The following is a 27,639-nucleotide window of genomic DNA, read 5'->3' as shown; positions in this document are numbered from 1 at the left end:
ACTGAAGATAAATCACTGAAGATAGCTTTAGGTAGCTCACCGTGGAGTTGGGCCAGGAGGGAGGTCAGGACCAGGTGCACCAAGGCGTATACCTGTTTTCAAAGTCTGGTTTTTGGAGGATTGTAATTACAAGAAATTGAGGTCATAGACTTTTAAAGCTAAAAGCATTGCTGCTGAATTACAACCTGGGCTTCCCATTTTCTAATGAGGACACTGAAGTATAAAGAGGCAGAGTGACTTGTCTAAAGCTTTAGATTTTTATGTCAGTTTCTGTCATAAAATAGTCTCTCTGCCTCTCTCCCAGTCCCTCCTGGAGAATGTGTGGGCTCAGAAATGGAAAAGGAAGTGCAGAAGGAGAAATGGGTGGTGCATCCCCAAGATAGTTTATTTACATCAGTGACTGGGATGCTTGTTAAAAAAGCAGACTAGTGGCATTTATCCCTGTTGAACCAAATAAATGTCTCAAGGGTTGGGACCTAATCTAGCTAGGGAGCAATCTTGCCTAGGTGGCAGTCATTCTTCTGGAAGTTTAAGTCCTCCAGCAACACACAAACACAGAGGATGAAACCTGCTAATTAGGTGGTTGCCATTATCTCCTTGTAGTTCCTTGCAAATTCTTGAGGTGTTTTTTTTTTTTTTTTTAAACTACCTTCTTTATGCTGCTTGAAATTCCAACAATTAGAAATTTACCCTGGCTTATTTTTCTAACCTGTTTACCAATAAGTGAAAATAGCTTCCTGGAGTTAAGGGGATTATTCATGTAAGTATGTGAGATGATTTTTCTTCCTCATACCTGGTGCAGAGCAGCTGCCCCCAATGAATGGGGTAGCTGGTCAAGGGCCAAGGGAACGTGGTTAGCTCCGGATCACTGGAGAGGAAGGCATGCCTCGGGGGGCTTCTAGAAGATGGGGACACCCGGAGTGGGAAAAGTGGTTTCGTATGGAAAATGGAAGGATACCAAAAGGCAAAGAAATTACTCCTCTCCCCAAAATTCAAGCTAGGTCCCTTCCAGCCAGCCAGGTTAGCCAGCCCGGTATCCTGAAGGAGAAAGAAAACTTCCTACTTCCTGGAGCGTAGGCTGGGCCTCTAGCAGATAGGATTATACCGTAAATGTTGTGATACTACAGATTTTAGACACAGTTTTATGCTTTGGCCTCTATACTACTACCCCTCTCCACACTTAAATGGAAGTTTTTTCTCCAGAAAGCATACTCCCAGCTCCTACCGGGTATCCAGGCATGTTTTGGTAAGTACCTCCTGGCAAACAAGGGACTGAGAAGGCAGCTGCAGGCCAGTAGCGAATTTTACCCTACTTTCTTAAGAAACTTATCACTTAAAATAACCTCTATGGCAGCTTTGGATGAGCAGCAGATGAAAACCTGTGTTGTTTTTCCCCCATCAACATCAGTATCCAAGCTAATTCTGTATCTGTGCCAACCAAGTCCTTCCACTTTGGTCATTACGGTTTAGAAACCATTTTTAATGGTTGGGGTACCTCGCCCCCCCCCAACGGAGAAAGGTTATATTTTTCTTTAAGACGTCTCATGATGGTAAGCATTTCATGTTTCTGACACAACACATGTTACAATGTAAACTCTGGACCAGCCAGTGGAAAGATCACTTTTCCCACGTATAAAATAAGTCTTACCCTTTATACTCCTAGCCACCCCACCCCCCAATTTCTTCTTTCCAAACTGACCTGCAGTTTTCGTAAAATATCAGGCTAGTTTACCTATTACACAAAAAACACTGGGATTTTAAAAAAAGAATCCATTCATGCAAATTGCAAACCCAGGGTGCAACACTGTCCATAGACTGCGGAGTCGGGGGGAGCTCAGCTGTTGAGTTCTGTGGTCTCGTCAATCTCATCCGCATTTTTGGACATTTTTTCATATTTTCTTTTGAAGAAACCAAGCTGTAAGATGATGATAGAAAAATGTTACCACCTATGGGCTATTTTGTTACAGCATCTCCCCCTCCCCCGGTTGGCCCAGAGGTGCCCACCGGAGCACCTCTGGGAATCTCTGGGCTCTGGAGAGAGCTTTTCAGAGAGGAAATCATTCCCAGGTAGTTGAACTGAATTCTGAATCGCATAAAGTTAAAATTTTCCAGGGTCTACTTATTTGCAGCTGAACAAAACATTCAGGGGTCAGGATGTAAGGCAGGCTTAAAAAAAAAGTACATGTATATGTGTATATATACATACATATGTGTGTGTACACACACACAGACACACACATACCCAAGACCGGAGATATAAAATCCTTACTGATTGTTTTCAAGGACAGAAGGGAGAATTTGCAAATGAATTTGCATTTTCTTTTCTCTTAGGATGGAGGAGGTACTATATAAAACTTAAGGCTACTGTTTGATAAGGAAATTCAAGACAGATGTCTTTAGGAGCCCAATGTTTTCAAATATGAAAATTTTCTTACCTTCCATAAGACCGCAACCAGAGCTAATAGCAAAAGGATTCCAGCAATTACACTCCCTACTATAACTCCAGTTGGAACTTCAGCTTTCTCATGGGGTTTCATTATCATGATGGGAATCTGTAAATGTATATATGCAATAGTTAAGTAATTGTAGCACCGAGAAAAAGTGAGATGGTCTAGTCAATTTCTCTAATTCTATAAATGGTGGTTCAGAAAGGTGACATGACTCACGCATGATCACATTCCTCAGCTAAACGTTGTGCAATATAATTTCTAGAGAAAATGCTTCTTCACAGTACAGGCAAGGAATACAAATTTTCTAGTTTCCTCTCTTTTTGTGTCTGTATTTAGTGGGTATGTCACCTCTGACAACCTCAGATGCTTTATTTATGAAATAGGAACTTCGGTTTCTGGCATAGTCTCATCGCCAAGTGACAGCATTTGGAGTCCGTCTTGGAGAGGGGAGTCGAAGACCAAACAAATTAACAACCCCAGATCCCTTGTGACTAAGCAACAGCAGCTTTGTACTAGGATCCTAAGTATTCCTTTCACTTAACTCACTCAAGTTATTTGATATGGATTGTTAAAAAGTGGAAGTAACAGCTCAGGCTGACCTTTTTCAGTGATAAACTGTCCTTGAGGCTACTTATGATTCATGTCTGCTTTCTGGGAATCTTTGTGACTTTGTAATAGAATGGCTGCTCTAAGAGTTCTAATGGTAAAATTGTATCATCCATATATAAATCTCTCTCTCTCTCACACACACATATATAATATATTTTATGTATCTTTTTTTAATTGCAGAAAGAATCACTGCCATTTCCTCCACAATTAAGAATATTAAGAGCTGCATTTTGGGGAAAACAAGTTGACAAAACCCAATTTATTGATTGATTTAACACTGTTACAGTGGCAGATATGCTGCTTCTTGTCACAGAATTTATGAGTTGGCTGAACTTTGTCTTGACTTTTGGTAATTATTTTTCTTTTCATTTATATTTTCGAGAGCTAAAATAAGGTTTTACAATTTAGGAATAAAGTAACTGAATTTGTACTTTACTGCTTAATGGCAGTCATACCTTTACTGTCCATTCCAGAATTTCCCAGGGTGGGGTCCATGGATTCAAAGGGATCCACAAGTATAAAAATTTTTGTTTCAGATTTTTAAATGGACTGGGATTCAAATAAATTTAAGAATCACTCATCCATCTATAGGCATATGCCAGTTTATTATCTGGATTCCAAGTATTATTCAAAAAATTACCCAGATTATTTGGATTCCAAATATATTTTCATAGACAAGTGATAGTTGGTCTTTGGTATTTATCAGTATTGATAAGAGAAAACCAAGAAAAGATCCAAAGTGTTTATTTTAATTGTTAGATAAGTTAACTAAAAATTGAAATTAATAGTATTTTCTAAAAAAAAAATAAAGACCTCAGCAGATGTTCAAGTCTGAACACTACATTTTTCTAAAATGAACTTTTAAAATATCTATAGTACTGCTAAGTTCATAGTATTTTGAATTTGAAGTCCACATTTCCTTTGGCTCCATTTCTAATTTTTCCATGCCCTAGCCTCTGAAGAGAGGGTGCGGCCCTTTCCTCAGGGTGGTGCGCCAGGAGCTGAACAGGATCCTTTCTCTTGGAATCCTTTCTCCTGGGACTGGGGTGGGACACCAGTGCTGAGAGTCCTACTCTCAAGGATTGAGAGAGGTCCAGAGTTCAGAGGCCATTGGCTTTTTAATGGCTACAACAGTGGACTGAGGCCAGCTACCAGGCTGGTCTTGGGGCAGAGTCTTAAACTGGGGCTTCCAACTGTTAACAAAAGCATTGGGAGGAAAATGCTCAGGGCTCTGCCAGCAGATTCGCTGAGCTTGGAAATCCCACTATATCTAAATATGGCCTATTCCAACCAGAGTTTCAGTGCAAAGGAAAGTTGTCCTGTGCCAGCCCTTGGAACAGTGAGCCTTTGTTTTCTCTGAAAGTACATTTCTTTGCAAGACTTTTTTTCTTTTTCTTTTTTTAATCAAGGGGAACATTTATAGTTTTCTAGACTATAAGAACTAATGAATGGACACTTCACACAGTGCCAGTGTCTAGCTATAAGGAATACAAAAAAAAAAAAAAATCCCCAAACCCTCTAATAAATGCTTTATTTATTAGGCATACTTAAGCACTTCTATTCAAACAATAAAATGTGATTCGAATAAGCATGACTTGAATGTCCTGGCCTAAGATGGAGACTGTGCCATGAGAGCAAGAAGAGAGAGGAAGAGCTAGCAGGCTGGTTGAAGCCTGGATTAGGGAGCCACAAACAGTAGGAACCCCCTCTGTTGGGCCTCGCAGTGGACTGTCCCTTCTGATCCAGCTTCACCGGGGCGGGGGGCAGGGGGCGGGCGGGGAGTGTGGAGGGCACATACATCACTGAACTTTTGAGTAGCAAACGACTTTGCCAACTAAGCCTAATGTAATAAACCTCAGGTTTTTAGAGTTTCACTAAGAAACTCCTACAGATACATAGGTGAGAAGAACCACTACTCTTAAAGTTTCCAGAAATAAAGGCCTGTCCGAGACTAGTCCTGCTGGGGTGACAGGATGTGCTTACCATGACTGTATTTTCTTCGATCACGTATATCTGAGGGTTATAGGTGTCAATTTCTGCAGATGCTGTCAGCTGTACCGTCTGGAAAGTTGACTGGAACATACAAATAGATTTTATCCTCACAGAAGTTAACACACGAAACTTTGGCATGTTTATTATTTATTTCCCTTCGGAAAATGACAAGAGCAAAAGGCACCTATGAAGAAGCCCCAAGAATCTGTGTTCCTAAATCGGTGATCTGTGTGGGACTGCACATGGGAAGCAGCTGGGGAACTGAAAACATGTGGATTTGGGGGCCATTAATAGCAGATTAAACCAAATCTTGGGTGGGTGAAGTTAAGGCATCAGCAGATAAAAATCACTCTCCAGGTGATTCTAACTTGAAAATGGCTGAAAAACAGGATTTAGAAATGAAGTTTTTAATTGGAAAAGATCATGGTTCAGATTTTTAAAAACTTTGTGAAGTTTGCATTGTGAGGGAAAATGGCAGGCTTGAGGTCTTATATATTTCCCTGAGTAAGTCAAATAATGGAAGCTAAGATTAAAAACAGTAAAAGTACACTTGACCATGCATGACACCCTGCACCTTCTGTCAAGCTACATAATGAGTAATAATTTCAGGTTTCCTGCTCTAAGTGTTTCTATAAAATACTGGATTTGGGGCCAGCATATAGGAAGGACACATTTTATACTGTTACTGGTAACCATGTAATATGAAATAGCTTTACATGTATTCCTGGATCTAGTTACAGAAAAGGGATTTTTCAGTGGATACATTATTGATGTGTATTTTGTTTTTTTCTGTAATGCAAATGTTGGGACAGATGTTTACTTTGAAATAGCATACAATGGCCAGGTTTGAGAACTGCCTTTCTATGCTCTGGCTACTAGGATTCAGTTTTTCTGGTTACTAAGGCACATGTTTCAACATACTCCATGAGGTAATCTGCTAAATGGTATCTGGGAGGCAGAAAGAGAAGGCATATCCAAAAAGTGAGCAATTTATTTCCTTTCCCCGTGCTCAGTGTGATTAGTTTTAATTTTCTCAAGATGGAAGATTGCATCAGAAGTTAAGCCTGAACCCTTGTGTCTTAAGCACATATTGTTGGGGAAACATTCACAGTATTGATAATGGTTTCCTTTCAAAAGAAAAGTAGCCGTTGAGTGATGCTAGTGTCACAGCCCCAGTAGACTAAAAAGAATTTCTGCACAACACGGATCTATCTGCCCTCTCAAGCCTGCCCGTTCGCACAGCTGTGCACATGGTATCCTGCAGGGTGAACAGTGGTAGTGACCCCACGCGGACCTGGGAGAGTGGAGGAACACACCTGCTCGAACTCTCGAAGCTTTGCCTTCCAAACAACGGCCGACCATGCTGTTCATGTGGAGGCCTGAGCAATCACTTTATGACAAAATTATGGAAATGTTCACTTGCCGGGTGGAAGGCACTATGCTAATGGACTCTAATACAGGAAATGAGATTTGTATTTCAGACGGGATCTCCTGGGTGGCCTAAGAACATCCATTTGACTGTTGAAATAGCTGAAAACAAGGTGGGAATAAACATTTGACCTTTCGTGGAGGAGGAAGATGTGTGGGACTCGACAGGGACTCTCATGGGGGTTTTTCAGCTCATCCATAACCACTGAAAAAGCATAAATATGCTTCTTCAGGAATTTGCTCCTAGAAATGAAAATTTGCTCCTGACAACTTTTGGGAAGGTACTTTTAAAAGTCGTACAGTTAAAATAGTGTAGTTTTAAACTCAAGAAAACCAAATGCTTTTTACAGAGCCAGCATGATTGCATTTTGATTTGCAGCAGTCAGTTTTCCTTCCCAGCTGGCAGAGGTTGCTAGGAAAACATTTGTTCCTCAAATCCAAGGAGACAAGAACCAGTTGGTGAAGTCTGGCACGAAACTACATCAGCTGGGACAGTGGTGTAACTCGCCGCATGCTTCCCATCTAACAGGGTTTAGGGGGGTCCGAAAGGCTTGCAAGCGAGTATACCCAACAGCAAAATAAAAGCAAGCAGGAGGAAAACCCAGTTCCTCTCTGCTACACTCTCCCACTTCTCTCTTCCTCTCCCTGCCTTTCACTGTTCCTCTCTCTATTAGGTCTTTATCCAAGAATATTGCTCATATTTTGGTTCCAGGGACAAGTTTGGAGGGAACTTAGTTCTCTAATCCTAAAATCCCATAGCAGGGAGAATGGGGTTGTTGGAGAGCTCATGAAATGGTTAGAAAATAGGGACTAGAGTATGGTTAGGAAACACCTTGAAGATTCATTATTTAAAAAAATCCACAAGAACTAAGAGGACCCCTGGAGGTTTCAGACTTTTTTTTTTTTTTTTTTTTTTTTGCTGCCTTGATCAGAGCCAGTGTTGAGAAAATGAATAGCTAGCTACTTACGCAGTCAGCTTTAAGGAGCCCTGTCTATCCTATTTTTCTTGCCAGACTGAGATTTTGGCTACTAAAATCTCAGCTAAAGGCAGATATTACTCCTGCAGAGTCACACCTGCCAAATGGAAAAAACACATTGTTTTGACACTTTCTTCAAACTTTTCATGAGATGGCAAGGACTTAAAGATGTATGTACACTGGACCTTCACCAGACAAAGGGTAAGACAGGAGAGCAGAGAGTTCCCATGGCAAGATTCATCTACGTGGTGGGCTGAGACCAGTCAGCCGCAAGCTCAAGGAAGGAGACAGACAGGAGTACTTTAATTTGCACGTGTTAGAAGTGACTAGGAAGGCAGAAATGTCAAGGGCACGAGGACGAAGACAAACTAGATGGCTCACTGTGCCCCAGGACAGCACAGGGGATCCTGACAACATCTCAGACATTCTGATGTAGTAGGGAGGCATAGAGTCTATGAAGCTGATGCTTTACAAGCAGCCCAGGTGATGCCGAGGCACAACCAGGTTGGGCAAGCTTTGGAAAGGGAGCAGAAGCCTCTTGCCTTCCAGAGTAAAATTGCTCTGAGTCATCTGGGCATTGCTGATATCAGCCAGAATACTGCTTTTGTCAAAGGGTATGAACTGACTGAGAATGAAACTTTATGTATCCTTGCTATTGATAAGCCCAACACATAAAGCTTATACTTACTGCTGCAAAAGTCCCGTTCCAAATTCTGGTCGATACGTTGAGGAAGTACTCTCCTTTGACCTGAAGGTCTTTCAGCCAGCAGGTAACATTACTGCACGAAGCCGTTCTGCAGTTCTTTCAGGGTAGAGTCAAAGGTGAAAGGAAAGAGTTAGTACGGGCTTAACAAAGTAAATGCTAAAATTTTACGGCGATAGATAAAACTTAGTGCTGAGAAGGATCTAGGAAAACAGTCTCCTGAACCTTCTAACCCTTCTTCAGGAAGTTGTGACCCTAGGCTCTAAAGGTAAAAAGGGCACACTCTTTGGCCCAGCCATTTTCCGTCTGTATGGCTGTTACCAGAAATGTGTGGACAAGAGTACGTCAAGCCTACTTGTGGCATTACTATTTCTGAGAGTAAAAGCACCCCAGCCCCCCATGAAATTATTTGTGTTTATCCATAAGGTACTAGTTAGGTAAATTACTCAATGTACATGCACAAAACGCAGTGCAATTTAGTCATTAAACATAATTGATAAAGATGTATTTTTTAGATGAAAAAAGAAGTTGACAGTAAATAATTATGGTTGCTAAGGGTTAGGGAGGAGGGAAGGATGAATAGATGGAGTGCAGAGTTGTTTTAAGGCAGTGAAACAATTCTGTATTATACTCTAATTGTGGATACACGTTATACACTTGTGAAAACCCATAGAATGTCTGACCTCCGAGAGTGGACGCTAATGTAAACTATGGGCTTGGGGTGATTATGATGCAACAGCGTAGGTTCATCAGCTGGACCACTCTGATGTGGGAGGTGATTTGGAGAGCGGGAGGCTGTCCACATGGGGGGGCAAAAGGTAGTTGGGAAATTTCTGTACATTCCACTCAGTTGTGCTGTGAATCTAAATCTGCTCTAAAAAATTAAGTCTATTAAAAAAAAAAGTCAATGCTATATTGACATATTTTTTTAATTTTTTATTTTTTTATAAACATATATATATTGACATATTTTTTTAAAAAAAGGTAGCAGGGTTCATTTATGTAACAGGATAGGTTTATCTAGAAGTGGATTAATACTTAGAGGTATAGAGGTTGATGTTCATTGAATACTGAGTGGTCGGTGATTAGATTTCTTAGAGGACTTTAGTTTCTTTGTTGTTTTGTGTTTTATGCTGTTCACAGTGAGCAGCTGCCATCTTTACAAAATCAAAACATTTTCATAAAAATAAGGAAAATGCTCAGAAGTATATTTTGGCATACCCTGACATGAGTTTCTCCTGGGCATTTTTACATACTACTGTTTAGATTTAAGCCCTATTTACACCGTAATTACACTATAAAAAAGAAACGATTTCATTCTATTTTCCCACACCCCTACCCACCTCTGTCATAAAATAAAGCAATTTAAATAAGTAAAAACCAGAGTTTCGATGTCATTCTTAGAGGAGAACTACAGTTTGCTTAAGTATGCTGTTTGCTAAAGGTTTACTATTGGAGTTCTTAATACGTGCCAAGCACCATAACAGATGCTAGACTAGCCTCTTTCTCAAGGAAAGGCACATCGCTCTGGAGCGGGAGATAGTAAAATATTGGAAAACTGAGAAGGATGGCCAGAGAGGCATTCTGGTGGCGAAATAACCCCGGTGATCATGTGGAAGGGAGACGAAAGGAACTTCACCTTCCAAGCACGTGTGCAGTTCCCTCATAGCCCCTCGCAATGCTTCCAGAATGCCTGCTACCATAGTTTCACACAGAACTCTCTTGACTTCATGAAATTTTATATTACTGGCATAAGGAATAATCCCAGTAATCTAGATTTGAGAGTGTATTTTCTAAATCTTGATTCGTACCGACCATCAAAGCCAAAATGAGAAAATTCTGTAACATGGCGTGATAGGAGAAAAGAAGTGCATTGATTTCCAGTTAGAACCAACAGTGAATCACCCAAAGAAATAGTCACCCCATTAACCTGTCCTCACCAGTTCTTTTATGTGCCGGAAATTTTCATTCTTGAAAGACACAGAAGGAGATGTGTGTCCTATTTTCAGTGGATTTATTTCAGCATTACAACTGATGTCGCCAGCCTATAAGGAAGGACCTCAAATCAGTATGAGGAAGCAAAATCATTTCTGATGTTCCTTTTGACATGTTAGGAAAACCCGTGGTCACATGTTGCGGCCAGGGAGGGACTGTGGGCTTCTCTCTCATCACCAGCCCTGCCACACTTCCTGTAATCATTCACGGAAACCTGGAAGTATTCACATCCTCCTAATGCAACTCCATGGGCAGCGCTGGTTCTTACACGGTATGTGTGATAGGTAATAAGACCATTTGCGATAATAGTAGACAGACGGACTGAATCCAGGGCTCTCTGTGGACCATTTTAAGACTTTGATTTCCTGTTGTCACCCGTGCGCACCACAGGAAGAACACCTCTGGAGAGCTAGCTCTGAGTGCCAGACTAAGGCCGAGCCGATGGCCAGGGGATTGGCTCCACAGTGCTGCTCAGCCTGGGCTGTGTGTGAGAACTACCAGGGAGTGGGGCCATTTAAGGAATCTTTGGTGCTAGAGCCTTAGCCCTGAAGATTCTGATTTAATTGGCTGGGGGTGGACCTGAGGTTGGGCAGGAAACCCAGCCGATAAAAACGAGAAGCCAGGTGAAAGTCCAGGCTGGCATCTTAAAGACCAGCTAGTCTCCCACAGTGGCAGGCAACCAACTTCTTACAGATAGGACGCTGACAACGTCAGATCTTCACCTGGCCAAAACAGAGCTTTGGGAATATTTTCTGCCATCTGTAACTGTTTCCTTATAACAATAACCTGCTTCTAATAAGAAACTGAGAAGAGAAATTCCATGCAATTAACTTGCTAGTTAATTGGCACTCAGGATGCATGCAATTTATCTTCTCGGTTTCCATCCATACATCAGGCATGATCACCCTAATCTCAGGGGGTATTTCCGTATCGAAAATTCACGCTTTTATAGGCAGTTCCGTTGCCTTTACCTGATCTGTGTGCACCCCAGTCAGGTACATCAGCGGGTTCTGTCCTTTGGTGTCCCGAGGGATGTGGATGGTTACAGATGCCATGCTCACGGGAACACTCCCCGTCGTCACCTGCACAGAGTGAAGAAAGCATCTGGTTTTGCTACGTCACACACATGCTGCGGAGAAAACGATCAGTGACCTCTGCTTGGGTGGAGGGCAACTATTAAGTGGTACCACTGAGTCCATTGGGAAGTAAACCTTGTTACTTCAGAGTCATGCTCGGGTGTCTGTCTCTCACTTCTTCATGGAGAATCTCAGCCCCTCCAGTGTGAACTGCTAAGTAATTCGAGACTTCGGAGTTGGTTAAAAACATTCCCTGTCACGTTGGGCTCCCAGGGCTGAAGTCTCACTCTGGCCCTGATGAGCAGCGTGGATTGGGCAAGACACCGGACGTCTGTTTGCCTCAGTTTTCCTCATTCATAAAATAAAAAAGAATAAGCAACTTAATGGGTATGTGCAGATACAGGATTTGTTCTTATTAGTGGGAAGTCTGTTCTACTAGGCCAGTTCTCATGTCCTACAGGTTGTTAAATACTTTTTAAGATTTTGTCAGAGATAGTGTGCTCACGAGCACGAGTGAGGAGCAGCAGCAGAGGGAGAAGCAGGCTTCCCCCTGGGCAGGGAACCGCTGTGGAACTCTGTCCCAGGACGCTGGGATCATGACCTGAGCTGAAGGCAGATGCTTCACCTACTGAGCCACCCAGGTGTCCTTATTAAACATTTTGTATAAAAAATTTTTATGTTGACCACCATACAGTGCATCATTATTTTTTGTTTGTTTTTAAAGATTTTTTTTTTTTTTAATTTGGAAGAGAGAGAATGAGAGAGACAACATGAGATGGGGGAGGGTCAGAGGGAGAAGCAGACTTCCTGCTGAGCAGGGAGCCCGATGCGGGACTCGATCCCAGGACCCCAGGATCATGACTGAGCCGAAGGCAGTTTCTTAACCAACTGAGCCACCTAGGTGCCCTGTCATTAGTTTTTGATGCAGTGTTCCATGATTTATTGTTTGCATATAATACTCAGTGCTCCAATACATGCCCTCCTTGAACCCTATTAAACATTTTAAATAACAACCCTGGGGGGTACCTGGCTGGCTCAGGACAGCAAGCAACTCTGGATCTTGGGGTTGTGCGTTTGACTTCCACACTAGGTATAGAAATTACTCAAAAATAAAATCTTAAAATAACCATAGGAATAATAATCCTACCAATCTTATAACTAACCTGGAAATTAAATGGGTCAATATACATAATGTATTTGATACAAAGTGCTGATACTTATTACACCCTATGAATAATGTTACTTTATTGTCACTAATAATTGATTAAATATCCTGTTAAATAATTGCCAAATACTAGTCACATGTTATAAATCCCAGTATTTGGATCATATATCAGGACTTTAAAAGATTTTTTTTTTTTAATTACCAAATCACAGGGTTCTAACCATGTAACTGACTAGTAGGAAATGTAAAACAATAAAATGGTATTCATTTAAGGTAGTGGATGGATTTTTTTTACTTTTCAAATTTTCTATAATTTATTATAAAATTGCAATTTTCCACAAATTTCTCTTTATATAATTGGTAACAACCTTTAGATTATAATTGCTTATAAATGCCAATGTAAACTGACTGAAGATATTTGTATGTAAAGGGTTAACTTCTCAAATAGAAGTGGTCTCCAAGGATAAACTGGCATTTTAATTATATTCCAGAGACTTTTGCCCATAGTAATGCCATTATATTAATTATATTAATACTTAATTAATATTGAACATTTGCTTTCAAAATATATCTATTTTTTACCCATAGCTTTCAAAATATATCTATTTTTTACCCATAGCTATGCACAAAGCCCAGCTGTTTACTTATGCAGAGTCCTAGTTCTCAAAGTTCTCAAAGTACAGCAGTGGGATCAGCAGCAGCAGCAACACCTGGGGACTTGTTAGAAACTCACATTTTTAGGCTCGCCACAGACCTACTGAATCAGAAACTCGGAGGATGGATCCTATGACATGTGTCTTAACTTTTCTCCAGGTGATTCTAACGATGGTCAAGTTTGAGAACCACTGGTCTATTTCCACTTTTTACTTCTCTTCCTGGTCTCATTCCCCCCCCCCTTCCTCCTGATTTAGTATTCTAAGCTTACCCACCTTAATGGAGAAGATGAATTTTGGACCAATATCTTCAAAACTGTGCACGACGGAAGGAACATTCCCATCTGAGGAGACTTCATAAAAATTGATGTTGGTGGATCTGTTGAATAATGTTTGTTAAAGTCAAATTTTTTAGTTTTGTTTTTGTTCTCGCACCTTAATACCTCTTTTATTTAAATATTTTCTAGCTTATATTACAAGTCAAGGTTTATATTTAGGTATCAAGACATAATGAAAACAAATGCTACTTATAGGCTGATGTTTCCAAGGCTAAAACAAATTCCTTTAAAAACCTATCCCTTCATGATCTCTCCATAAGATTCTTTGTGTTCTGTGTCTACCAGTTGTATGGTTTCTAAAAGAAGTACAAATGTATTACTTTAGAACTGCTAGAACTCAAGATTGCTATTGCACTGACTGGGGTGCTAATGCAGTGCACACTTAGTCCTGGTTTATTGGATGGATTGACAAACCCGAGGATTTTCCGCTTGGGTGGCTGAAATGCAATGATAGGGTATTGGGTTTTAGCTCCTGCAATATTTCGTACTGCATGATTGTAAAATAGGGCATACATTTACCTTGTTATTCCTTCTCCCTATCCTCCTCTAGTTCCAAACCAACTCTAATGCTTTTGGTCTGAATTGAGGTTGGTCAGTCTGTTTCCATGACTAGTGTAGAGACCATGTTTATGAAGGCTGACCCGGAGGTTTTATCAGACTAAACTTAGAGTTATCAGATGACCTGATCTCTCTCCTTGGGCGGGGGGTGGGGGTTGTCAAGTAAGGTTTGCAGGTGAAGTGGGGACCAGGTTAGAGGAACCCCCACAGGACACTTAGACGGGAGCATAACTGGATACCCTTCCCTTTCCTCCTCACTCATTTCTGGGTCTAAGGCTGGGTTCCAACTGGGACAACTTTATTGGGAGTTCCAAATTCATTGGGACTGTGTGCGGTGTGGGGGAGAAGGTAACAGACATAGGAGTCTAAAAAGCAGGTTTCTTCCCCCTGGACAATGTATCATAATTCTAGGATGCTAACTATTTCCTTAAAATAAATGAACAGGGGGCACCTGGGTGGCTCAGTGGGTTAAGCCTCTGCCTTTAGCTCAGGTCATGATCTCAGGGTCCTGAGATCGAGCCCCGCATCAGGCTCTCTGCTCGGCCTGCTTCCTCCCCTCTCTCTCTGCCTGCCTCTCTGCCTACTTGTGATCTCTCTCTGTGAAATAAATAAAATCTTAAAAAAAAATGAACAGGACATTTTCTGAGATACTTTTTTGGGCTTCTTACAGAACTCCTATCTTTTTTTAATGCTAAACAAAACAACAACAAAAAAACCAAAAACACAACTTTTCCAAATGCTCAAAAGGAAAATATGCCCTAGGAGACTCAAATAGATGTAGCATTTGTCAAGGTTATGTAGAAGAGAGGAAACAATTATCTGTCAGCCTTACATGGAAAATGGGAATACTGACTAGAATTTGAAACAGAAAGCCTGGTTGTATTTGCATGAATTATTCCCTTTACCTTCTAGAAGTCCTTTGTGTGAGCCCCTAAAAAGAGTTAGTTTCTAAATTAGTATGTTCTGATTTTGCATTTTAAAGTGATCTGACATTTTTTCCATTTGTTACTTAAGTTTTCCTTAAGTTACTTAAGTGTGGATGATCAATTATTTATAAGCAGTTAGTTATGCTTGGGGGGGGCTCCTGCTTAGAAATAATTCTATCATGATTTCCACCCATAATGTTTGCATAATATAACTGCACATTTATCAAAGTGGTTGCTAAGGGATACATTCCATGACTGGAGAGGACTTTTTCAAAAAATTTTCAAGAAAAAAAATTTTTTATAGTACTTGCGATGGTTAAAATAAATCTGCAATATCTTATTAAATATCTTACTAGTTGTGAACTGGTTACATAAATTATGATCTAGTCAGGAATAGGATAAGTTAGTTCTGTATGTCCTGATATAAAAGCTTCTCTAAGATTATATAAAAAGAAAGGTTGGAGAAGGATTTTGTCATTCCATTCAGGTAAGAGTGTGTGTGTGTGTGTGTGTGTCCACGCACATGCACGCACTCACGTGAGCACGTAGTGTGTGTGTGTGTCACACATATATCCTGGTAGACAGACAAATCTCGCATCTGGAAGGTATTCTGAAAAATAGCTGAGTCATCTATGCAATGGCCAGAGGGGGTGGGAGGGATAACTTCACTTTTCATTTATTTTTCTGTAGTGTTTAGAGTTTTGGTTTCTTTAAAAAAAAAAAATCAAGAGGAATTATCTGGGTGGTGAGATTAGGAGCCATTTTAGTGTTTACACATCATAATTCTCCATATCAACTTTTTAAAAAACTTTTTGGTGTATTTTAAAGAATACCCGAGGGTCTTAAAGTCCAGTTTACCATCACAAAAACTACAGAGCTAAGAGGTTACTGAAAGTGAAGTCCCCTTTCAATCTTATATTTATTTCATGTTAAACCATGTGGAAAAATTGGCTGTGGTGCGAGAGTAGAATCCTATTAAGGCTGTGTTAAGAAAAAGCATTTAGGGGGCACCTGGGTGGCTCAGTGGGTTAAAGCCTCTGCTCAGATCATGATCTCGGGGTCCTGGGATCTCTGCTCAGCAGGGAGCCTGCTTCCCTTCTCTCTCTGCCTGCCTCTCTACCTACTCGTGATCTCTGTCTGTCAAATGGATAAATAAAATTAAAAAAAAAAAAAAAAAACGGCATTTAGGGTAAGAATCAATGTAGGTAGAAAGAAAAAAAAATCAGGTAATGTGGTAATAAGAATCTCTCTGGATGCCCTGGTCTTCCATTCTTTTAGTACTGTGGGTCCTTCTGCAATCTGCAGTTGCTGATTAATTTTTCAGGGATGGTAGACTTGGGCTGTACTTTGTTCTGCTTTTGCTGTTTGCAGCTCACTCAGTATAGAAGCATTCTTTCATCTTTGCTCATGTGTCTCATGCTCTAGACATAATGACACATTTTCCTTTTTCTTTTGCTCAGTGACCTACTGCACAGTCTATGTGTTCCATGCTTTTAGGGGTTGGGGCGATGTGGCATGTCAGAGAAAGCCACTGTCCCTAAACACTATTGGGCTCCTTGGCAATACAGTGCAGTGCACTGGTGCATGCTAGGAAGCTGCCCTCGTGCCTCCCCAGGTGGAGAGTCCTGGTTCCCAAGCTGGGAGGTGGGCGTCACCTTCAGCCTGTGTTCCTGCATAGCTGTGGTTCAGTGTGTCAGCACCCATGAACCTGCTCCCTTCTTGGTAGGAGGCAAGGTGATACGACACCCTATTCCTGCTTTGGTGTTCCACATGTTCGCCACTTCTCAAGACACCTGTCCCTCCGAGCAATTCAAGGTAGCTGGTACCAACCAGCATCATTCTGCTTGCTCGGGTCAGGCAAGAAGGGGAATACAGCACTGATTCATAGACAACCTCCTTTGGAAAATGCCTTGTTTCCTCTTGGTTGGAAGAAACCCTTAATATATTACGTCAGGAATTTTCCACCCAGAAACTAATTTTCCATGACAAGATTTCCTATTTGTGGTAGACCTACTATGTGCAAAGTATATGCGTGGGGCTTCAGTGTTTAGGGATGAGGCTACTGCTTGTGAGCTCATAGGGATGATAGGGAGCAGGTGTGGAGAAGGGGGTGGTGGCAGTTGCTCGGGGCCCAGAGAGTTCTGTGACCCCTTGGGAAAGTGTGAAGCTCATCTGAGGGCCCACAGAGGTCTTTCCCTGCAGCACGTGGCAGAGGGGCTGCCCCTCTGGCTTTTTTTTGGTTGGTCCCAGTCCATAAACTCAAAGTTTTCCTAAGGACTGACCTATCCGGGACTTCCATTTTAGTTGACAAGGGGGACATATGTACTTCAAAATTTCCAGTTAAGAATTAACCTCCTTAGTCACGAGCCAAATGTGTTATACACCGAGTGCTATCAGTGGCCAGAGGCTACTCAGCATTTAACCTACCTTGTTATGTGAATATCGGCATCATACCGCAGAGGAATTTTGAAGTTGACCAAATTATCTGCTTTGCTTTCTTCCTGGCTTTCGCTATTGAAACAAACATTAGGAAACTACTTAAAGAGAAATATTATTAAAGCCCATCTACCATCAATTCATGACTTCATTATGTTTTACCTTAAGGCTTGGAAACTGACAGATGCCTGATTCTGAAGGTTTTGAAGATTGAAGTCAAAGTTAATAGTGAAAGTCACCTATGCACAAAATTAAAACTCATTAATCTGGGAGGATTCATACTCAGGGACTAATTAGAAAAAAAGTTCCCCCAAAAAGCAAACTTCCCCCAATTTCATTCTGAATTATATATGCCTTGAGTTTTCAAACTTGTAGGCTATCTGTTCATCTACCTTTCTGTTTTAGCATGCCTTGCTTTCAGAATTAGAGGGCCTATCTTTCGAGTCAAGTGTACAGATCATCACATCACAGGCATATCTCCTTGTCAGAATTTGAAAGCTCTGTGCTGATGTGAAAATCTGCTCACCAGGGGTTAACATGGGATAGCTATGACTCTCTACAGTACTCTGATCGGTGTTGTTCAATGTAGTCAGGGAAAAAAAGAACTCTCCCTCTTCTATATGCTTTTGAAATGAATTGCATGGGGGAAAACCCCACTTTTATTACTAACTTGAAACATTCAGATATTTTCAAAACTCCCTCGCAATATGCAGCTGGTTAGTTTGTGACACCTGTCAAATCACGTTACCTAACAACAACGAAGACGGAATGGTGGCGAGTGACACTAGTGCTGAGGAGGGGCTAGTGTGGACTTGAGGAAGAAGTGCAAGTTGTACCTGTTGCTCCCTCTTTAAAGCTGGGTAGCCAACATCACAGGTAACAGTCTTCTGAGATGAAGCAATCTGGCATGTTACTTCTGTCCCATCAACCTGGAGACCAAAGAAACAACGATCAATTAATATGTAGAGTGCATGTGCACATATGTGCTGAAGGATGTATGAACCACAGGGCATTTTAGCAGTAATGCTAGTTCACAATGAATTTATTGTCCCTGATATTAAAAATCTCATATTGGAGGCACCTGGGTGGCTCAGTGGGGTAAGTCTCTGCCTTCAGCTCAGGTCATGATCTCAGGGTCCAGGGATCTGGTCCCACATCGGGCTCTCTGCTCAGCGGGGAGGCTGTTTCCTCCTCTCTCTCTGCCTGCCTCTCTGCCTACTTGTGATTTTTCTCTCTGTGTGTCAAATAAATAAAAATCTTTAAAAAAAAAACACCAAAACCTCATATTGTCCAGGTAGTTAGTATACTATTTTTACTGCTAAGCAGGACACCCAATAAGCCAAAAGTGAGGTCAAATACTGGAATTTTCCTCCAGAAGTAAATCATAGTTCTTATATTTCAGAAGCAAAAATAACTTTAATCCAGTATTTTAAAATGTTGACTTTAATACATACCTTTCTCTCAATAATAATTGAAATTTGTACTTTCAAGAGAAGAAAACAAATCATACGTTGGTGCTTATATTTTAAATACTTTAAAGGATCTTTTTTCGTTCTTTTTTTTTTTTTTTCTCTTTAAAATAAGAAGTTCCCATTTGGCACAGGAAAGTGAAACATCAAAGTCAGAATAGATTTAGAACACTAAATCTGTTAAGTTCGTGATGACTTTAACTTGGATGAAGCCATTTGTGATCCTTTTATCAAGTAGTGAATTTGGGAAATCTCAGCTTGTCGCTCCTCTCCCTTTCGTTGCTTGGTGGCAGCGGAGGGGCCAGAGGACCCTCATGGCCAAGTGTGTTCCTGGTATAGTGATCAAGTCAACATGATTAACTGACCTCGCTGGAATGCAGCATCTTGGCAGGAGTAAGACTTGTGGTTACAAAGCTTGGCCTGGGCTATAGGACTCTAACTTCTCCGAGCAAGTGCAGCTCAGAGCATCTGTGCAGCGGCACAGCAGCCTCATCCCACAGCTGGCTGGAGAAGAGTCATGGTTGTGTCTGGCCAAGTCTTAGGGCAGAGGAAAAATTGACCAAGCTGTGAAGCAGAACTGGTCTAGATACAGAGCCGGGCTACGCTCACGTGTGGTTTAACTAGTTGGGAGCCCCAAAGTTAGGACTGATCATACTTAGGAGTAAGGCACTTCCTCAGACAGCATATGGGACATGGGGATGTGAGTGTGAGCTAGATGGGTATTAGTATCAGGCAGGAAACACAAGAGTAGGGAGCCCGGAGTGTCATCACCTACCGGCATGGACCAGGAAGCAAAAAACAAGTTTTCTGAAAAATCAACAACAATTCTAGTGTTGTATGCACTTTCCCTTTTGTTTTTCAGTGTTACTGAAAATGTTAACCTTCTGTTTTGGTTGCTGATGATAAAGAGTTGATCTCTGTTAAAAGAAAAAAGGGAAAAAAAAAGGTTAAAAAGGCTGGTATTCAAATACTTCACTCATTTTAAAAATAAGAAGATAAAACTCTTTAGATTTGGAGGACTAAGAAAGTTGTTTAATAAGCCATCTTCATAGTAAAATGACTCAGACGACAAATAAGTCAAGGCTATTACATTTGCTCCTTCATTGATTTTAACTTAAACACTGCAGGGAGAGGAACCATCCAAATACAAATGGTTTGAGATTTCTTACCGTTTTACTCCTTTATGGATGGTAGAAATTGAAATTCAGATTTTAAAGGTCTTTATTAGTTATTGGTTTTTTTTGTGTGCATGTAGGAAAAAAATCTCCATAAACATTCATTTGAATAAAACGTCTAATGTCTTATTTCTACATTTTACCCTGAACTCAAACAGACTTACTGAGCAGCTGACAGTTGTTGGACATCTAGAACTAGATCCGAGATACAAACTCCATCATCCCCACAGTCCTTGTAGAAAGGGATCTACAAAAAAGGAAAAACAATCGCACACATTTGCTCAAGTTAAAAACCAGACTGTGGAAGAGTACATGTAGAATTATTCTATTTATATAAAGCTCAAAACCATAAAAAGCCAAACAACATTTTAGGAATATGTATATGTTTAGTGACATAGGAAGAAAAGCAACAATAAAGACCAAATTCAAGGTGATGATTTGCTTGGGGGAGCGAGATGGACGTGGATGTGATGGAGGAAGAGAGGGACACAGAGAACATAGGTTCTGGTGACATTTTTTTACGTGGGTGGTGAACACAAGGTGTTTGACTTTATGGTTATTTATTTCTTCAACAAATATTTATTGAACACCTATGGTGGGCCAGGCACTGCTCAAAGGGCTGAGAATAGTGCAGTGAAGAAGACAAAAGTCCCTGTCCTTCACGGATCTTGCATGCTGATAAGCTTTGAACATAAAAATATTTCACGTAGAAGACAAGTATTTGGAAAGTTATGTCCTATGGACTTTCGAACATGACTGCAGCAACCATGAAGCTTTCTTAGCCAGTCTGAATTCTAGGAAGGGCAAACCGCACTTACACTGAAGACCTTGGCCTTCTCAGAGTAGGCTTCAAGGGCAGGGCTGGTGCCAGGGTTCTCCAGACTGATGTTCACACACAGATCCAAAGAGCTGACAACGTCAGAGGGCTTCTACACACACAAACAGTGAGGCAGTTTACTAGGGCACAGCAGCTTCAAAACAATTAAGGACACAGTTCTCTCTCTATAATGGAGAATATCCTTGTTTTGGATTTTTCAGACTCTTGCTTCTCTTCTGTCTTAATTCTGCCCTTAGCCTCTCCACTACCAAAACGCTTAGAGACTTGGATTCAGTAAAAATCTGAAGCAGCAATTCTTAGTTAAGCTCACCAGTAATCTTGTTATTCATACATAATCTATAAACATTTAGAGGCTATGCCCAGTTTTAATACTTAGAAGTCATAACAATACACAGCTCTTGGGTTGTCGGCTATGGTCTTTCCAGGCCCTACTGCCAAGACTTAGGAGTCCTTCGGTATCCTGACCAAGTCTCTGGGAGGGCATATGCCTGACATGGGAAGGTGCTCAGGGCTGGCTATCAGGCAGTGACAAGAGAACTCCCTTCCTTAGTCAGAACTTAACTCTGCTCTACAAAACCGGATAAAGGGTCGGGGGCGCTCAGCTGGCTGTAAGCCTAGCCCACAGGATGGGCTTGGGATTGATATCCAGTATGGTGTGTTAACTGAAGCAAAATCTCTTGCACTGACCCAAATCACACACATCATCTTAAAAACTTCACAAGTACACATCAGCATGAACAAGATATATGTGTGAACAACAGCTCAGCTGACTTCATTCCCCCAGAATGGACTACAGGTTTCATTTGATCTATGACTTAGCACAAAAACAGGAGGGAATGAGAGCTGGCTTTTAGCCCTTTAAAGAATGTGTGTAATTGGCTTCTTAACAAAAAAAGGTCCAGGCCTTCATAAACAAGACGCCTTTAACATGAACAAGAAATTAAACAATGCAATTGATTTTAATTCCTCTATTAACAGAATTAATATTTTCAGAGTAATATTTAGTAGTTTTTGATATGTGATCTCTGTATCATTCATCTATATCAAAAATATCTGGGAGTACTCCTTCAATCTGTATATACCTTGGACCTTCAAACCCAAATTTCTGGTGGTGGAAACCCAGAACATGCATCTTATAAGTTCTCTTGGCATTCTTACACATCTTGAACTCTGAGAACCATGTTCTATGAAAGTTCTTAAGCAGCTCTTTTAAAGATGAGCTTTTAAAAATCTTTTTAAAAAGGTTTCCTGAGGAAATCACACTTTGAAACACCATTTCATGGTTCTGGAGGGAAATAGTCATGTAATTGATAAAATCAGTTTTCTGTTGGAAATCCTGAGAAGCATTTTTCCTACTTGTGAGATTTTCAAAATTCATGTCAACTCTCATAACTATGGGATATGATTGGAGCAAATAATTTTTACCTCATCCTTCCCTATATTTAAAACCAATAGTGGAAATCACAATTGGAATTGTCCTTTTCAGCAGCTTAAAAATAAAAATTTTCCCTGATAGGAAAATACTAGAATAAAATTTGCAGTCTACTAAAAGTTTTACCTGTTAAATGTTAAAGAAAACACCATGTTTGATTTCTTTAAGAACCTTATTTTTAGCCTTTCGGTTGCAATCCCAAATAAAATTTCACGCCAGTAACATATTAGTAGAAGGAACCATGTACTAGCATCAAGAATAGGATTTCCTACTCATGCAATTAGACATGAAGAGGATTAATTAGAAGGACGGGCATTTTCTAATTCCTAAGCTCCCTTTTTAGACATTGACCGTTCATTAGTCATTCAGAGGAAAAGATGAGCTCGAGGACGGAGGCCTCACCTGTATGTGGATGGTGTACTCAGTGCAGCTCTGTGCTTGACTCACCAGCATATTCTTCTGCAAGCACCTTTCATTGTTTTCTTTAAATAAGCCCCTGGAGGTTACTCTGGATGAGTACAGGTTTGCATCAATTGTGATGTTGTATACAATAGCTATGACAAAAATCACAAATGTTATTGCAAATAAACCTTTACCAAAAAACCATCCCTACCTTACTGTGTTTTACTGGGTGAAGTCAAGGACTTCAAGAAAATATAAAAATAATCTTTCCATGGATGGACTGTGAGCCATGGACAGCCACGGCATTTACAATTCAGGCTCTGGTGTGAGGTAGGGACTCTGGTTCGAGAGAGAGGCGATTCAAAGAAGCATAGCTTGAAGAGGGGAGAGCAAAATGGACTTGCCCCCAGGAAATCTGAGGGAATTTGGTCAAATTACTTCCTTAAGCATCAATTTCATCATCCCTAATATGGTGAAACGAAAAAGAGGCAGTTACTGAGTGCCTGCCATTGAATATGTTCTCATATTGTACACGTTTTACTATCAGTCAACCTGGAAAGTGGATAGATCTCATATTTCACATAACAAACAGAATAAAAGAGGTAAAATGAACCAGCTCCATTCACACAGTGAGGGCACACTCAGAAATAAAACCGGGGTAATTTTGAAATCAGGGCTCATGTTGTTTTAGCTTCCAGGCAATTGTGAGGATTAAATGTTATTTGAGATAAACTCTGAGGGAACACTCTAAATGCTTATTTGGGGGTGGGGGGGGGAAGGCATGCAACTCCTCAGTAATAAGTTTGGAGTCAGACAGACTTGGTTTGAATTCTAATTCCATTGTTTATGAGCTCTAGGACTGTAGGCAATTTGTGTAACATCTTTCCCAGGTATTTCTGTTTTTCCCTAGTATTTCTGTTTTGTAGATGAGGAAATGGAGGTTGATTCCATTTCCTCATCTACAAAACAGAAATACTACTATTAAACCAGGGAAATGAAAATGAAAAAAAAAAAGCAATAAAAACAGAGGTCAGGGGGATGCCTGGGTGGCTCAGTTGGTTAAGTGGCTGCCTTCAGCTCAGGTCATGATCCCAGGGTCCTGGGATCGAGCCCTGTATTGGGCTCCTCACTCAGCTGGGAGCCTGCTTCTCCCTCTGCCTGCTCTGCCTGCTGTTCCCCTTGCTTGTGCTCGCTCGCTCTCTCTCTGTCAAATAAATAAATAAATAAATACAATCTTTAGGGGGAAAAACAGAGGTCAGTAGCCAATATACAAAGTATCAGAGACTTCAGAGTCCACTGTCCAAAACTGAAAAAGAAGATCTGATGATATTCAAAGCATCAGCTGACTAATCTGGGGTTACTCCATTTTATTCTACTATTTTCAGTATTTTAAAGGTTGAATAGACTTCCAAAATACATTAATTCTACTGGTTACCTTTAAAGTATCTATTAGAGATGTTGGATCATTTTTCTTACTCCACTGACTTAATGAAGTTAACAACGATAGATAAAATGTAAGTGAATCAAATGAACTAAAAACAAGCAGTGAAAATAATACAAAGGAAAAACAATGCCAGGGAGGTGAGTGTAGCCAGGACAGAGTTAGTTCATATGGTAATACTAGCTCATTTTTCTCAAGTAGCCTGGTGAAAAGGATAGCCTCATAGGCAATATATCTTTTTTTTTTTCCTTAGGTTATTAACTTTAAACTGCAGTGAGCACCTGATATAATAGAGACCACATGCTTTAAAAATTTACTTTTCAAAGTTGTGAAGATGGGATTCTGGTCTTACATACAATTATTGCCAGACAGTTAAGTGACAAATGATCATGACTGGCTTGTCTGAGTGGACCTGAAGACATTCAGGAAAAGGTGCCCAATGGGAAGAAAGCCCAGGGAAGGACATTCTCTGAAGGCAGAAAGCTGCTTTCGAGTTACAGCAACAGAAGGGGGGAGAAGCCCCATCAAAAAGAGGAAGATTTAGGAGACAAATCCATGCTTTCAGGCCAGAAAAGCTAACCAGCCAGCCATTTCTGCCAACTAATAGATTTCCCAAATTAATGTTATAGGCAGACTAGCCACTTAATGTCCCCCCCACCCCCAGCTTTGTTGAGATGTAATGGAGATACAATATTGTATCAATTTCAGGTATACAATGTAGTTTTTTTGCATATGTAAATACTGGAAAATGATTACAATAAGATTCATTAACAGATCATCACCTCACACAGTTGCAATTTGGAGTGTGTGTGTGGTGAGAACTTTCAAAATCTCTCTTAGCAACCTCCAAATAGGCAACACAGAGTTACCGGCTCTAGTCACCATGCTGTGCATTGCATCTAGCCACTTAGTGTTTATACAGGGATGGTTTTTGACTCAATGATGCTGGCTACTCACAGGGCAGGCCTGTGAGATGTGCTATTCAGAGTTGGGTCAGTGTTTGAATGCCTGAAAGGCAAAATGCCAGACACAAATGAGAAGCAGGAAAATAAAGAAAGCATGGCAAGGTTTGAATCTAACTTCTGCTTTATGTTTTTAACCTATGTATTTCTTGGTTATGAATCATGACAAAGACTGAAAATAGAGTGGTTTGTTAACCACTTAATAGAACACTTGTAGGAACTACGGGTGGCTGAAGGTTAGAGCCAAAATCTGAAGGAAGGGGGATGAGAACCTGTGAAAAAGCCGCATGAGAAAAAAAGGCAGAGTTTAATCACGTTCAAACTCCATGGCCATGCCCTGTGAGTGCAGGACAGAGGATAGTAAGGGGCAGTGGGTATGAGGGATTCGGCCAGTCCCAGAGAAATGACATTTCCTGTTGACATCTGTCCAGTTATCCTCACTCCCGCTGACAGGACACAGATTTTTATCCACTTCTCCAGATTATTTAGAGCATTTAAAACACTGGGCACAAACTGCATCTTGTTTATATTTTCTCATTATTTCACGCCTACTATTTCCTCAAGAATAGGAATATTTGGTACTTGCGCTGAACATGCTATGTCTAGATCATGTCTCAGCTGAAATATGGCATAAAATATGGGCAGAACATCAGTGTAATCTTCATGTGCCCAAGGTTTAAGGTAAGGAACCCCTGGGTAAAAGACACTTCGATGAAGTTAGGAGAGCCCAGGACGAGGTCACAGAGAGAGTAAATTTCTGTGGCAGAGTGTTACCTTCCGGAGACAAGAGAGGAAGATCTAACCGCATCTTCCATACATAATTAACCATTCTCAGGCACTTCAAATGTGCAGCAATGTAATGTCTGCAGGACCCGTATTGCCTTTGGCCCATAACCACAAAGTGCAGGTTATATTCAGAACTAAAACTCTACAAGCAAACCTATCTCCACACAGATTATTTCAGGTCAACCCACCCACTTGATCATTTTGCTTAGGAGGTCTAAACTTGGCACTGAAACAGAGTGTGAGTTTTATGTCAGCATTCTTGTTGAACAAAGTAATTTTTTCCGGTGTGAATGAAGCATCCACAGACACATCAGCAATACTTTGGGACCTGAAAGACATAAATGGAAACAGGTAGGTTACTGCCAAGTGCACGTTATGACCTTTACCTAGAGAACCCGGGACCAGCATTAGCAAATTATTCTCAGCACAGTCTAAGCACTCGAGCACTATTTCATGTTTGAAAGCTCTAAAATGGTAGGTAAGAACAATATCTTTTGTGTTTGTGACTGACTGTATTGTGAGCCAAATCCACATTAAATATTTTTTGTTTGTTTGTTTGATACATGCATAAGCATGGGATGTGAGTCTGTAAACTCTTTGCAAATGAAGTACAAAGTCATGATCTCTGTTGTGTTTTGTCAGCTACAAACAGTGATGTTTGCTCTTCCCACAAAGGGAGGGGAGAGAGCAGGGACAAGGTGAGAGGTGTGGCCGAGGAGTGTGGCTGTGGCCGAAGAGCGTGCCCATGGCCCTGTTGCCTCCCTCAATGGCTGGCAGCACTTCTTTGATGTGTGGCATAGGACCATAGTGGCGGCAACTAGCCTGGTACTAGAAAATGGCTGGGGAGTCTCTCAGGCAGAGTGCAAAAGACTTCTGACTCTGGCACAGCCCTTTAGATATCTAGAAAGCTTTCCCATACACATGGGCTCATCTGCTCCTTTAAGACTCCTGTGAAATAGAACAAATATTGTCCCCTTTTTATTAATGAGAAAGTCTGAAACAAAAAACATTTAGTAACTTATGAGTTTACTGAGTAATAGTTAGCAAGTGAGGAGCAAGAGCTCATGATCTAGTTTCTCTGCCATTAAAATGCGGCTTAGCCCACTGAGCCACCCAGGTGCCCCTGCATTTCATTTTTTAAAAGCACATGTGAAATATTGTGAATAGTTTAATGAAACTCAGAAACAACACATCAATATGTGATGTTTTCTGCTCTTGAAGTATTTGGACATTTAAAGCAAATGAATGGAATATATTTTTGGGGGGAGGAGACTCTTGATAGAATTCTCAATTTTTTTATGATTCTAATCCCTGACCAGCACAATATATTTATTTTTGTCCTTGTATCACACAGCCGTTGAATCCCATATTGCTGCTCCCTGCTCTTCAACTCCTACTGAGGTCAATGAGAGGTCAGCGAAACCTAAATAATAGCTTCTTGTTTATGACTAATAATTTCAAAAGTTACTTCATAACCACATGAGAAGTTATACTTAATTTGTGTGGTCTGAGTGTTCAGTATTTTTAGAGCATTCTCATGAGGCTTCCTTTCTGTGAGCTGAGGTAAGGTTGTTTATAAGATAATATACAGCAATATCCTGAATACCATTTTAAAGGCTCTGTCTATTCTGTGTCCTTTGTCTGCTCAACATATAGAGAAGAGGAACTTGATGGCTATGTTAAGCAAATATTTTTCTTCTCCCATTAAGGAAAAACACATTTCTTCCATTGACACATAAACTATGACACATAATTGTCCTGGAGTCTTCTAGAATGCATGTGGCATTTCTACAATTTCAGCACAGCTATCTGTTCTACTTAGCAGGTT

The 27,639-nt window shown here is 40.6% G+C and overlaps 1 protein-coding gene across 2 annotated transcripts in view; it reads right to left on the bottom strand.

The window, feature by feature from the left end:
* Positions 1-611: 611 nt before the first annotated feature.
* Positions 612-27,639, bottom strand: part of ITGA2 (integrin subunit alpha 2) — a 106,534-nt gene continuing 79,506 nt past the window's right edge. For both annotated transcript variants that reach the window (XM_004737902.3, XM_045079547.1), the window contains 15 exons: positions 26,000-26,139; positions 22,623-22,774; positions 20,769-20,879; positions 20,115-20,197; positions 19,551-19,692; positions 18,143-18,235; positions 17,469-17,545; positions 17,298-17,381; positions 13,325-13,427; positions 11,126-11,236; positions 10,100-10,204; positions 8,145-8,258; positions 5,043-5,132; positions 2,436-2,552; positions 612-1,915 (listed from right to left, as the gene is read on the bottom strand). In XM_004737902.3, coding sequence (XP_004737959.1) covers positions 1,835-1,915; positions 2,436-2,552; positions 5,043-5,132; positions 8,145-8,258; positions 10,100-10,204; positions 11,126-11,236; positions 13,325-13,427; positions 17,298-17,381; positions 17,469-17,545; positions 18,143-18,235; positions 19,551-19,692; positions 20,115-20,197; positions 20,769-20,879; positions 22,623-22,774; positions 26,000-26,139 — 1,603 coding nt within the window. In that variant the 3' untranslated portion in view covers positions 612-1,834. The remainder of the gene's footprint in view (positions 1,916-2,435; positions 2,553-5,042; positions 5,133-8,144; positions 8,259-10,099; positions 10,205-11,125; positions 11,237-13,324; positions 13,428-17,297; positions 17,382-17,468; positions 17,546-18,142; positions 18,236-19,550; positions 19,693-20,114; positions 20,198-20,768; positions 20,880-22,622; positions 22,775-25,999; positions 26,140-27,639) is intronic.

Source organism: Mustela putorius, unplaced genomic scaffold, assembly GCF_011764305.1.
Source record: "Mustela putorius furo isolate JIRA1106 unplaced genomic scaffold, ASM1176430v1.1 tig00000407_pilon_pilon_pilon, whole genome shotgun sequence".
NCBI lineage: Eukaryota > Metazoa > Chordata > Mammalia > Carnivora > Mustelidae > Mustela > Mustela putorius.
The sequence above is the reverse complement of the archived record's forward strand: the minus strand, read 5'-3'. Positions and strand labels throughout refer to the sequence as shown.